This window comes from Oryctolagus cuniculus, chromosome 18, assembly GCF_051225735.1.
Source record: "Oryctolagus cuniculus isolate XC-2025 breed Fujian yellow rabbit chromosome 18, ASM5122573v1, whole genome shotgun sequence".
NCBI classification, from domain to species: domain Eukaryota; kingdom Metazoa; phylum Chordata; class Mammalia; order Lagomorpha; family Leporidae; genus Oryctolagus; species Oryctolagus cuniculus.
This window is the reverse complement of record NC_142884.1, coordinates 5,659,277-5,672,356: the sequence shown is the minus strand read 5'-3', so window position 1 is coordinate 5,672,356 and position 13,080 is coordinate 5,659,277. Positions and strand designations below refer to the sequence as shown.

General features: G+C 40.8%; 1 protein-coding gene across 1 annotated transcript; it reads right to left on the bottom strand.

Moving 5' to 3' along the window:
- Window positions 1-4,169: 4,169 nt before the first annotated feature.
- ORYCUNV1R1610 (vomeronasal 1 receptor oryCunV1R1610) lies at window positions 4,170-5,096 on the bottom strand. The gene has a single exon (NM_001167297.1). It carries the CDS (start codon window positions 5,094-5,096, stop codon window positions 4,170-4,172), a length of 927 nt encoding a protein of 308 aa, NP_001160769.1.
- Between the last annotated feature and the right edge of the window lie 7,984 nt (window positions 5,097-13,080).

Sequence of the window (13,080 nt, the reverse complement as noted above, 5' to 3'; positions counted from 1 at the left end):
CTCAGCAGTGGTCTTGCAGGAATCACAGTTTTCCACTGCCTGACAAGGGAGGAGGTTTGGGTGGGCCAGGCTGGGTTGTGGGCAGAGGCTGGTGGCCTCAGCAAATGCTTGCTAGGTACCATGCTTCCTCCATCAGTTTCAGGTCTTTTACTTAACTTATTTACTTACTTACTTATTTCAAAGGCAGAGTTAGAGAATCTTCTATTTGCTGATTCGCTCCCCAAATGACTGCAACCCCTGGTCTAAGCCAGGCCTTCAACCAGGTCTCCCAAGTGGGTACAGGGGCTCAAGCACTTGGGCTGTCTGCCACTTTTTTCTCAGGCCCACTATCAGGGAGCTGGATTGGGAGCATTGCAGCTAGGACTCAAACTAGTACCCATATGGTTATGGATGGCAGCTTCACCAGCCTTAATGCTGGCTCCTGATATCATACTTAAACCTTAATTACTCTCAGTTGGTTTTGTTACAGAATGTGTTAAGGGTACAACTGCATTTTTACTGTGTGGATCTCAGTTGTTTTTTTTTTCAACAGCATTTATTGTAAGGACTCATATTTCTTACCCCATTGTGTACCCCAGGAATTCTTGATGAAGCTTAATGGATCATCTATGAATGTTCCTTTTAGGGCTCCCATTCTGCTCTATGAAGTCCATGTGTCTGACTTTCCAAGTATCCTACTCCCTGGACACTGTGGCTCTGTAAAATATTGTGAAACCAAGGTTGTGTGGGGCTTCCAGTTTTATTCTTTCTCAAGATTGTCTTGGCTCCTCAGGATGTTGTTTTGGTTCGTTACGGTTATTTTTTTCTGCCTATATGAATATTAGGATTTATTTTTACTTCTGTAAAAAATACTATTAGGAATTGGATAGAGGTTGCATTGAATCTGCAGATTCTATGGTGGTATGCTCACTTAAATATATCAGTTCTTTCAATCCTGGAACACGGTTGACTTGTGTCTGAGTCCAAGTTGCAGTGTTTTCAGGTTTTCTGAGGGATGGTGGGGTTTTCTTACTTCAGTTCTGTAGATTCTTGCTCCTCCCTGTGTGGTCAGCTGACCAGCTAGAGGCTCTGGGAATTTAATGCTGAAATTCAGGCTCCACCTCCCCTGAACCTGATCACAGTCTACATGTGACAGGGTTCCTAGATAATTTCTTACACATTGATGTTTCATAGACACTATGCTGGAATGGTAGAAAAGGGGTTAGCTTCTAGATGTAGCTTGACATAATCACCCCACAATGTAAACACACAGGGAGACATCATTTTGTTTCCCAGGAATATAGAATGTATGCAAGTGTTTTTGCCAATAAGAATTTAAAATTAAAAATATATCCATGTTTCTTTTCTGTTTAACACAAGTTAAATCTATGCAGACAATGGAATTCCAAAAGGCCATGGAAAATGAGTATCCTCACAAAACTATTCATGAATTTTATAAAATTTTTGCACCAAAAGAAACTTATCTTCCAGTTTTCAAGAACTTTTTGAGGTACTTTTGTATATCTAAACTATAAGAATCAAAATAGGAAAAAGGAAAAATGTTGCATTTACTTTTTTCTTTCAAAGATTTATTTGTTTATTTGAAAGTCAGAGTTACACAGAGAGAAGGATAGAGAGAGAGAGAGAGAGAGAGAGAGAGAGAGAGAGAGAGACATCTTCCATCCACTGGTTCACTCCCCAATAAGCCACTACTGCCATTGCTGCGCCAATCCCAAGCCAGAAACCAGGAGCTTCCTCTGGTCTTCCCATGCAGGTGCAGGAGCCCAAAGACTTAGGCCATTTTATACTGCTTTCCCAGGCCATAGCAGAGAGCTGGATTGCAAGTGGAGCAGCTGGGACTTGAACCGGCACTCATATGGGATGATGGGACTTCAGGTGGTGGCTTTACCTGCTATGCCACAGCGCTAAGCCCTGCATTTACTTATAAGCAGCTAATTATACAGTCTCATAAATGTAAGAAAAAAGAGTTTCCTTATGATCTAGAAGAAATTAGATAAGACAATGGGAGAGATAAAATGAAAGTCACACAAGAAGATGGATCCATTACATAATTATATATGAGTGTTAGCTTATATGTGTGTATATAACATACAATTTTAAGCCATTTTATTTTTACTTGAGAAGTAATATTTTACATACATATGGTGTACTATGTGTTGTTCTCATATGTGTATACACTCTAATATTGAAAACAAGAGAAACATATCTACCTCCTTAAACAGGTGTCATTTCTGAATGGTGAATCATTCAAAATATTTCTACTACATTTTTGTTTGCAGACATACACAGAACATTTTTGCTACTTATACTAACCCTCTGTGCAACATTTCATGGCCAAATTTATACACTTTTATGTTTACCTTAAACTACTCCTAATACTTTACTATTTATTAATGAATTCTATTGAATTTTATTAAATGAAATGCTTAAGGATTCAAAGAAAAAAGTAGAAACAAAGTATTCCTCGTGAATCTCACTATGGAACAACGAACTTGGCAATGCAAATGGGTTTCAGGTTGTCCAAGTTAAGCAGCTTCCCAGGGTGATTCCCTTCCTTCCTGCTGTGAGCTCCATGTCAAAGATGAGTCTCAGGCATGGACTGATTCTCAGGAAGGTTATTCTAGCAGGACTCCCACAGACAGGTACTAGGGGCAGACTGGTGGCCTGGACAGAAAACAGTCTTGGGACAGCCATAAGGAGTTCCTTCCAAAGACCTCCCTCAGGGTCTGTGTGTGAATCAGCCCCTTCCTTATGTCTGTATTCAACCTAGGTCAGGTACTAGGAGTTTCTGTCCTACAGGGAGTTGGAGCTGAGCTTGCAGGGGAAGCTGTGCTTTAGATGAGTGAGAGCTGCCTGTGTGCTGGGGTGGTCTTGTCTGCTGGGCTTCCCTGGGCCAGGACTGGAAATCCCCAGGCTGGGTTGTGTCATACAGCTGAGGGACAGGGAATGTCGGCCCTGCCAGACCTCCAGGGCGCCTTCAGCTGTCATTGACCTTACAGCCAGGGTTTGTTTTCTATAGTGTCCTACACACGGGGACATGCACATCAGAGTAGACAGTGAGGTCATTCTTTCTAGCATCACTTTGGATTTCTTACTTCATGGTTTTACGATGTTATTGATTGATAAAGTGTGAATATAATTTGATTTTATCTCTCTACATGTGTTCATATAGTAACACAAGTATCTATGTCTACACACATGGAAATAAACTTACACACACACACACACACACACACACACTGCGGGGAAGGGTTAGATTGGTAATAACCTGGGAAAAGCAGGAGAAGATGGCACAGTTGTTTGGGCCCCTGTCCTCCAGGAGAGAGACTGTATGAGGCTCCTGGCTCTGGCTCTGGCCTGACCCAGCACTGCTATCCCCGTAAGTAGTGCATAGGACTCCTGTGTGGTCCTCAAGGCTTTTACTCTGGGAAACTGAGCTTTCCCTCCACCAAGTTCCATGCTATTCATTGTTCCATGGGGACTTTCTTCATTTTCTCTGTTCTGATCCCCACCTGAAATGTTGCTCCTGCTTTATGGAGCTCTTATTGTTTCCCCATTACTAGTTAATTTTTGATATATTCATTTTCAGATTCAGGTGAAGTCCATTACTTCATAGTCTCCACATTTCTTAGTGGAATCAGAAACATAAATAACATTTCCACAATACAGGAATTAATGTGACAACCACCTAGAAAATCATTTACAATTGCTGATCAGTTTATTTCTGATCGATGGCAGAAATTCAGACTGTCCTGTTTACCACATCCTTGTACTGTGACTGTTTCACAAAAGCGCCTCCACTTCCAGAGAAATCAATGAACAAAGAATTTAGCATTGTCGATTCCAGAGAGGAATGCCAGTTCCAGTATGAGAGCTATGAAGGTTCAATACCCAGCTCTGCTCCCAACCCAAGATTCCTGCTAATACAGACCTGGGAGGCAGTTGTGGTGGCTCAGGTAATTGGGTTCATGCCTCTGACATGGGGCACCTCAATTGAGCTTCTGGTTCACAGCTTTAGGCTCTGATCTGGGGCTATTAAGAGATTTTAGGAGTGAATAAATGGGTACTGAGCTCTATTACTATCACTTTACTTCTCAAGTAAAAACATCTAACTTGAAAAATATAGAGAAAAACCCATTTTAAATATGCATGTAGTTTACACAGTATTGTTAAATAAGGGATTTGGTATTCCTTAAATGGTCACAAGAGAGGCTGGGCACCCTGGAGTCATGTCTCATGAGAATGTAGGGGCTCACAGTTGGGAAACTCCCAGCAATTAGTGCAGAGGTATTCACCAGCCACAAACTGGGATTGTTTAAAACAGCCAAGCAAATGTGAAAGATGGAGGAGAGAGTGCACAAAGACACAAAGGTGCTCACCAGGACGAGGATGCTGTGGGTGGCTCTGGACTCTGGGGAGGACCTGGAGGGGATATTGGTCCCATGGATGTATTGGACCTGCTGCCTGTGCCTGTACAGGGTGAAAACCATGAAGCCACTGGCCCGCAGCATGAGGCCCATGAAGAAAACATCTCGGAGTAACACCAGTGCTACATACAGGGAATCTGTGAATTTGCCATGACTCACAGAATGACAGTAGCCATAATCAGTTTTCTTTGTGATGTTTTTGTCACTCCCATTGCCAGTCACATACACAGGCACCATGACATTTAGTATCAGGTTCAACATCCAGCAGAGGATATTGCAGGACCCAATGTACTTGGGAGCTTTTGCTTTAAGCTCTGCCCATCTAATTTTCCTGGGACTGATGGTGATGGCCTGGGAGATACTCAAGAGGCAGGTGGTGCAAGTGGACACATCCCTGCTCACTCTGTGCACATAGAACACAAGCTTGCACCCAATGTCACTGAGGAAATGCTTCATCCCCAAAGCTGCCATGGTTTGGGGAACTCCTTTCGAAAGAATGACTAAGCAGTTGGCTACAGTCAGGTGTTTGATGACCAAATCTGTGGACCTAAACTTGCATCCTGTGAGGTAGAGATAGAGATAATGGGAAAGAAGAGAGAAATTCCCCAGGATTCCAGTGGTGGTTTGTGCTAGGTATATCATCCCCATTGTCAAATCTCTGGTGACCATTGCGTCAGCTCCCAATGCCAGATTATTTCTCTGATCCAGTGATTCATGTATGGAAATATGAAGCATGAACTATAAGTTTTATTGTCTACTGTAATTTAACATTCTTTATATTAATATCAGCTCACACTAAAAATTATGAACATCTCTCAGAGAGTTAGTTGTGTAATTATTAAGGCTACTACAAAACATGAATTTCTCATCTAAAGAGACTTGTGAGTAATTGCTGCATTCATAACTCCATGAAAGGCAAAAGTATTCATCTAATTCCCAATGTAATTATCACTTAGGGGACACAGACTATTGATTTTTCCAAATTCAAACTTTATTTGTGTGTGTGTGTGCAAAGTTGAACCTGTCTGGACTTGTATTTAAGCAGCTACATTAATCAGACATTATTCTAACGATTTTACTTCACTGTGTTCCTCAAATAGCACATACATACACTTATTGTTTTATTAGCTTTGTCAATTTATCAGACCGGTAGTACTATTTATCATTCTGTTTGTACAAGTTTACATTTATGCAGAAAGATTGATTGCATAAGCAATCATCAATAATGATTCAATATTTAAGTATATTATTGAGATATAAATAAATTGATGGTAGTATAATTTTCTCTAGTATTTCTCCTTGAGGAATTGTATGTAAGTAACTCTAAATTGGCTTTATATTAGGAAGCCAATAGAAACACTATTTGTCTTGTATAACAGGGAAAACTGAAACACAAGTACTGACATATGGTGTACCCTATACTAAGAGACATTAACCCCAGCCTATAGTAAAATGGTGTATATTATAAACTAAATATGACTTTCACATCATACTTATGTATTTATTAATACTTAACTAAAAGTACTTTCAATAAGGCAACTTATTGAAAGATATTATAATATAAGCCATGAACAGTACATGAAATCTTTACAGTCTCAATTCTCTGTATTTTATAACTAGAAACTATGGAGCTTGTAATTCAGAAGAAAATATTTTCATTCCAAATAAAATATCAGAAGACAAAGTTGTACTGAAAGCATCTGAAACCCATTACTACAAGGATAAAACCACCTTTTCCTTAATCAATCTTCCCCTACTTAAATATGGAAAATATTCTTACTGTAATTAAGGGATCATGGGTGTTTTCCACAGAAAACAGTCACTGTGTACATTGAACAATTCATATGACAGACTTAGAGAAAATCATTTCATTCCAGGAATTGACCCAGGATGGGAGGATTCTGTAGGTTTGTCCTCGTCCATTTCACAAGCATGTCGCGTTCTTTAGGCGCATCTCTAACCTCTGAAAGTGGAGTCTGTGACTCCTGTACAGGTGACGGAACAGCAGAACTCTTTTGGAACTACAGTTCTGAAATACATTAAACACAAGATTTCATGATTGTATTCATCAAACACCAAGAACGAATGTCACTGTGGATGAAGCAAATTTCTATTTCTTTTATTTATTTGAAAGAATTACAGAGAGAGGTAGAGACCGAGAGAGGTCTTCCATCCAATGGTTCACTCCCCACATGGCCACAATGACAGGAGCTGCACTAATGCGAAGCCATGAGCCAGGAGCTTCTTCCGGGTCTCTCTCATGGGTGCAGGGACCCAAGGACTTGGGCCATCTTCTACTGCTATCCCAGGCCATAGAAGAGAGCTGGATCAGAAGAGGAGCAGATGAGACTCAAATTGGCGCCCATATGGGATGCCAATACTTCAGGCCAGGGCTTTAATCCACTGTACCATGGCACCAGCCCCAAAGCCAATTTCTATTAACAGCCATCAGAGATTGGAGTGGGGTGTAGGACCCTGTCTCCCTGCCCTAGCTCAGCACACATCTCAGAATCCTTCCTCCTTCCTGTGAGGCTGGGGCACGGGACCAGGTGCAAACACAGACAAATCCCCTTTCTCACCTGATCACTCACCCCGACTCCTGGTTGCCTCCTTGCCTGAAGCCTCTCTTTCTCACTGACAGGGAAAATCCCACAATTTATTTCAGCTGCCACAACAAGCCTCAGCTACCAAGGTCAGAAATGAGGTGCTGGAGGCAGCTGGAGCACTAGAAATGGTGTGTGCCTGTGACCTCACCCCCCTGCAGAGCTGCAATTATCTTTTCACCTGAAGCTGCAGTAAAAGCACAAGATTGGGCTCTGATGATATTTGTGAAAACATTTCCCTCTTGCTAATTACCAAAAACAATTACAACTTGGTCGATAATATCTCCAAAGAGGCGGTTAAAGTCTTTAGAGTGGCTCTTTCTTTCCTTTGATCCATGAAGTGAATAGGGTCTGACCTGGAGGGAGCAGGAGATCCTGAGTCTGACAGGGGAGGGACAGGCAGTGAAGCTCCTGTGTCTCCCAGGATTCACAGATTTCTGTCTACCCCACAATGAGTTCCTTCCCAAACTTCAGACCAGTAATCTCAGCATCATTTATGTAATGAACAGAGCAATGGTGAGACTGCTCCTGACAAAGGTTTTTCAGTGACACAGGTGCAATGGAGAACATGAGGACCATAGTTTACCTGGATTTGTCTGACACTCAATGGAAGTTGTTTGGGATTACAAGGGATATGGGGGTTTATAGCAAAACATTCTTTATCAGTATTCACACTTATTTGTAATCTCCACAGATACAGGAAACCAAACAATAACATCCATAGATATACATAAGGTATGAAGTGAAACCATGATTTAACAGATTTTATGATTCCCTTAATTACCAGATAAGCCCTATTACCTCCACAGTTCAACAGAATTGAATGGTTATGGTGATTTTCTGTCCTTACATTTTCTTTTGTTTTATTGTTAGTAGTGCTGAGTAGTTTTTTTGTTTGTAATTCATGGGAAATTATAAAATATAAGTCTAAATTTATCATTTGTTTTTAATACAAAAAATCTACTAATATACTTCCCAATTTTCAAGTCATAATTTAAAGCTATGATATTGGACGTCCCAAAGGCTGTTGGTTGGTACCCTGTGCTCATTGATGGACAGAGCTTCTGGGATTTCCTGCCTGGCTTTTAATATGTATTGAGCCATTCTCTGCCCAAAATCTGATTAAAATTCCTTTATTGTTATATTTAATAAAGAGTAACATGCTTTATTAAAAGAATTAAACATAGCAATGCAAAATTTAAAATTCCAGTACTCTTTGCTTTCTCCTTAATCATCGATCCTATAAAAACCAAAGATGCAATAGTTTATCTCCATATTGACAATTTTATTTAAAAATACTTTTTGCATTGAAATAATTTACTAGTTTCTTAACATCATTTCCAGACATAGGTGAAGATCACCAGAGAAGTAAGATTTGCTTGTATGAAAAGTGCAAGTACACAGTCAAGAAAGGGCTCAGGCATCCTCTAGAGTGGCTGCACTCCAAGAGGTTCAGGTCCTTTCCTTCTTTGGCTCTTGAAGCAGAGGGTGCTCTCTGTATAGGGTTAAATGAATACTCATGGGGGTAGAGTTTGGAGGTGCAGCTTGAGTATCAGCCATTTCCTTGCCCTTTACTGGGGAAGTACTGCAAGTGTAATGGCCTCAGGTGCATGAAGAGAGTAGGAATGTCAGGTATGGTAATTTCATTATAGCCATATGATGAGCAGTCTGCAACTGTGTTGGTTATTTTTGCCTATGTCATGTCTCAGGAGTGATTTTGTGGAAGCTGCCCCTTTTCACTGCAGGGAAAATGAGAGGGTTTGGGCAGTGCATGCAGAGCACCAGGGAAGGGCTGATGACCTCAGGTCCTCATTCCTAGCTTCCTCCCCGCATACATTAGTTTAACTCTTCAATGCATCTGAGGTGGTGTTTGCAGTACTTTACATATGGATCCTCAGTTTTCTCAGCACCATTCATTGAAGGTACTCTCCTTAAGCCATTGTGCGTTCTTGGTATCCTTGTTGAAAATATGGATCAGGGGGCCGGCAAGGTGGCACACTAGGTTAATCCTCCACCTGTGGCGCTGGCATCCCATATGGGCACCGGGTTCTAGTCCCAGTTGCTCCTCTTCCAGTCCAGCTCTCTGCTGTGGCCCGGGGAAGGCAGTGGAGGATGGCCCAGATGCTTGGGCCCCTGTACCTGCATGGGATACCAGGAGGAAGCACCTGGCTCCTGGCTTCAGATTGGTGTAGCTCCAGCCATGGTGGCCATTTGGGGAGTGAACCAACAGAAGGAAGACCTTTCTCTCTGTCTCTCTCTCTCTCTCTCACTGTAACTCTGTCAAATAAATAAAAAAATTTTAAAAAGAAAATATGGATCATATATGATGAGCTATTTTCATGGCTCCCCATTCTGTTCCTATAAACTCTATGAGTCTGAACTTCCCAGTACCCTGCTGTTTGAATACTGGGGCTTTGTAATAGATTTTAAAGCATGGCATGTGGTTCCAGTTTTGTTTTCCTTTCTCAATTTTTCTTTGGCTCCTCATAGTCTCCTTTTGTACTGCATGAGTTTTAAGGTTTTTTTTTTACTTCTGTAAAGAATACAGAATGCTTCTGAAAATATATATTGATAGGGATTGAATGATCATATTGTATATGGACATTTAAAATATCAGTTATTCAGATCTTGGAATCCAAGGTATCTTTTACTTTATTTGTACTGGTTTAATTCTCTTTGTCAGTGCTTTCTGATTTTCTGGGGAGAGTGAAATTTTTCTTACTCCAGTTCCTTACATCCTTGCTCCTTCCTGCATGATCAGCTGATGAGCAGGAGCTCCTAGAAACTAAATAAATACAAAAATGTAGGCTCTGCTTCCACCTTACAAGATCACTGTTTACATGCAACAGGATTCCCAGATCCCTCCCTTATACAGTAAATTTCATTAACACTAGTCTGAAATATTAGTAAGAGCCAGCTTTAAATGTTTTCACTGAAAAAATGGTAAATATGTGAGATACTAGGTTCATTCATTAGCTTTATATAATTGTCCCACAATAAAAACATATATTGATATATTTTACCCCACAAATATATAATATACACAAGTATTATGACAATAAACATTTAAAATATATATGAAATATATCCGTTTTTCCTAATGTCAATCTATTGCTGATGTTTTAGTTTTCATATCTTTGTATGCATACAAGCAGGTATATCTGCATTCTCAGAACAAAGATTAATGTTTAAGTATTTAATTTAGGGCTATGATACTTCTTTGAGCAAAATAAGTATACGATGAAATGTTTTGCTATTTCCAATTGAAATAATATCAAATTTCTTAATTTATGCAAATGATTAAAGCAACTCACATACATTCATAGGAAGTCTTCTGACACGCTAGGGATTATAAGAGCAGAGATTTCTAAGGGGTTGTCTTCTCTGCTAGAGATGTTATACTAAAATGCCATTTACTGATTTACTTAGTTATAAGACATATTTGTCACACTTCTGGAGGCTGGGAGCTCCAGGACTAAGGTGTCAACTTGGTATGTTAGGTGGAAGACTCTCTTCTTATCTTGTGAATGGCTTCCACCTTCCTGTTGCTCGCCTGGCCACTTCTCTGTGTGCATACAGGTAGGAGTGGAGAGAAAGAGCTGTTGTCCTGTCTGGCAAGGGCATTGATCCTGAGAGCTCTGTTCTCATCACCTCATGCAACCCAATTTACCTCTCAGAGAACCCATCTGCAAATGCTACCACAGTGGAGGTAGGACTTCATCATGTGTGGAGTGGTTTTCCCAATAAATGTGGAAGGTGTGAAGACAAGAACACAGGAAACAGAGAGGCCTGAGAACAGTGGAAGAATTGATTGGGCTGGACAGGCAGTCAAATCAGGTAGACCAGATGGTGGAGGCCACAGGTCCTCTGCATTCAGACAGAGACCTCCTGCTGCAGAATCTTTGAGACCATTCCATTCCACTGTGATGCAGGTCTGGAACTCTGAGCAAAAGCATCCCCAGTGACCAGCTGCCCATGGCAAGGGTGCGATCCAGACGATGGGGCCAGGCCTCCTCTTTCTGCGGATCTTAAGAGAAAAACTGCCCCATGGCTGAGTTCCTGATTCCATGCAGCATTGACTTCATTTTCTATTTCTTGTATCATCTGAGCCCTTCCACATGATTTTTTCCATCTACAAGGAATTGATTTTTAACACTGTTTGGGAAAAGACATGAACCAGGTCAGTGTATAAATCCAGCTCCCAGCATATCTTGATCTGAAATGAGTTTAATCAACTGTTCAGTAAGTGGGAAGAGTGGCCACACAAGGCTGCTTTTACTTCAAACACCAGCCTCAAGTTTAATGAGCCCCAAGACCACTTGAATATCAAAACAGTTGGCTGTAAATTTGGGGGTCTCCAAGAAGGCCCTCAGATTCTATAATTGGCAAGAAGGACTCACAGAACTTGATGAAAGCTCTTATGGTTTGTTATGGACAAAGGACACAGGATACACAGAACAGACTCTTTGGAGAGGTTCAAACCAGATGCTTCAAGCTCTTCTCTCTCTGTTTAGACATGGACAGTGTCATTGCCTCCCAGCTGTGACATGTGACAGTACACACAGAGTATCGCCAACCAGGGAGGCTCACCTGAACCTCAGGTGTTGTCCTCCTGACTCTCACTTAGTCTCAGCCTCCTCCTGGGGGTTCAAACCATACCTGTAGACCACAGTGCTGCCAGAGGTCAGACAGACTGACATGTTCCAAAAGCCACCATCATAGTCACATTGTTAAACTCTGATGGCCCAAATTCCCAGGGAAACTAGTGCAGGGAAAAGGTGGAACATTTGCATGCTTTGGATATTATCTCTAGCATCTGAGGGCAATGTCCACTCCTCCCTCTGGCAAAAGTGACTCTTCACGGTACAGGCCAACCCCAGGTACTCAGCAGAGGCTCTCCCAGCAAAGATCATTTTTGTTCAGGCATCTGATTTTGTTATAAGCATTTATATATCAGGCAAAGTCATATTAAGAGTGTGAATTTGCCTAAAACTTTGAAAAGCCAATTAGGGTAGGGAAATACTAAGAGAAATGTTTAATATTTTCTATAATGTGTTTTCAGACATGTTTATAGCCTTGTACTAATTTACTCATTTTACCCTTGATCTAAGGCAATTGGTATCTTATGATAATCAGCAGATGGAAAATTTCTCTCTCTCTCCCTCTTTCTCTCTCTCTCTCTCACTCTCTCTCTCCCTCTCTAACTCTGCCTTTCAAATAAATAAAATAAATCTTTTTTTAAAAAAAAGACATGATGGAATTGTTATTCACAGAATAACAATAGGTGGTCTTAGAAAAATAAAAGATTTCTGACAGAGAACAAAATATACTAAATATAAAGAGAAAATGGCAATTTAGATTATACTAAATTTAGAGCTTTCACCAAAAGAAAGAGATTTAGAGACAGAAATGCACAGAGAGAAACAGAAAAGAAGTTGTATCTGTAATATTCAAGCATTTCAATAAATCAACAGGAAAAAAAGACAAGTTGGAAAAATGGAAAAGAAACCAAATGATACTTCCAAAAGTGGTGCCCAAATTCTGCTAACATGTGTGGAGGAAATTAAATCTCTAGCAATAAAAAGTGCAAATAAAAGTGCTTCCTGAAATGATCACATACATACAAGAAATAAAAATAACAGAAACCAGTGGGTGTTGGCAGAATCTGAATAAAACAGGACCTCACAGAGGGCTGATGGGTTTGAAAATTTGTGAAAAAAAAAGAAGAAAAAATATTTTATAGTATCTAGTAAGGTTGAACAGGGGTAAATTGTTTGATAGTCACACAGTGGAAACTTATACAGCAGTGGTAATTAACAACAACAACTTGCAGCAATGCGCATAAATTAACAAGTGTTATAAAGAATGAAGAAAGACAGGCCAGTGTCTCGGCTCACTAGGCTAATCCTCCACCTTGCGGCGCCAGCATACCAGGTTCTAGTCCCGGTCGGGGTGCCGGATTCTGTCCCGGTTGCCCCTCTTCCAGGCCAGCTCTCTGTTGTGGCCCGGGAGGGCAGTGGAGGATGGCCCAAGTGCTTGGGCTCCTGCAC

Coding starts and splice junctions, on each gene's coding strand:
- ORYCUNV1R1610 (NM_001167297.1), bottom strand. CDS start 5,096: ATGGTCACCAGAGATTTGACAATGGGGATGATATACCTAGCACAAACC.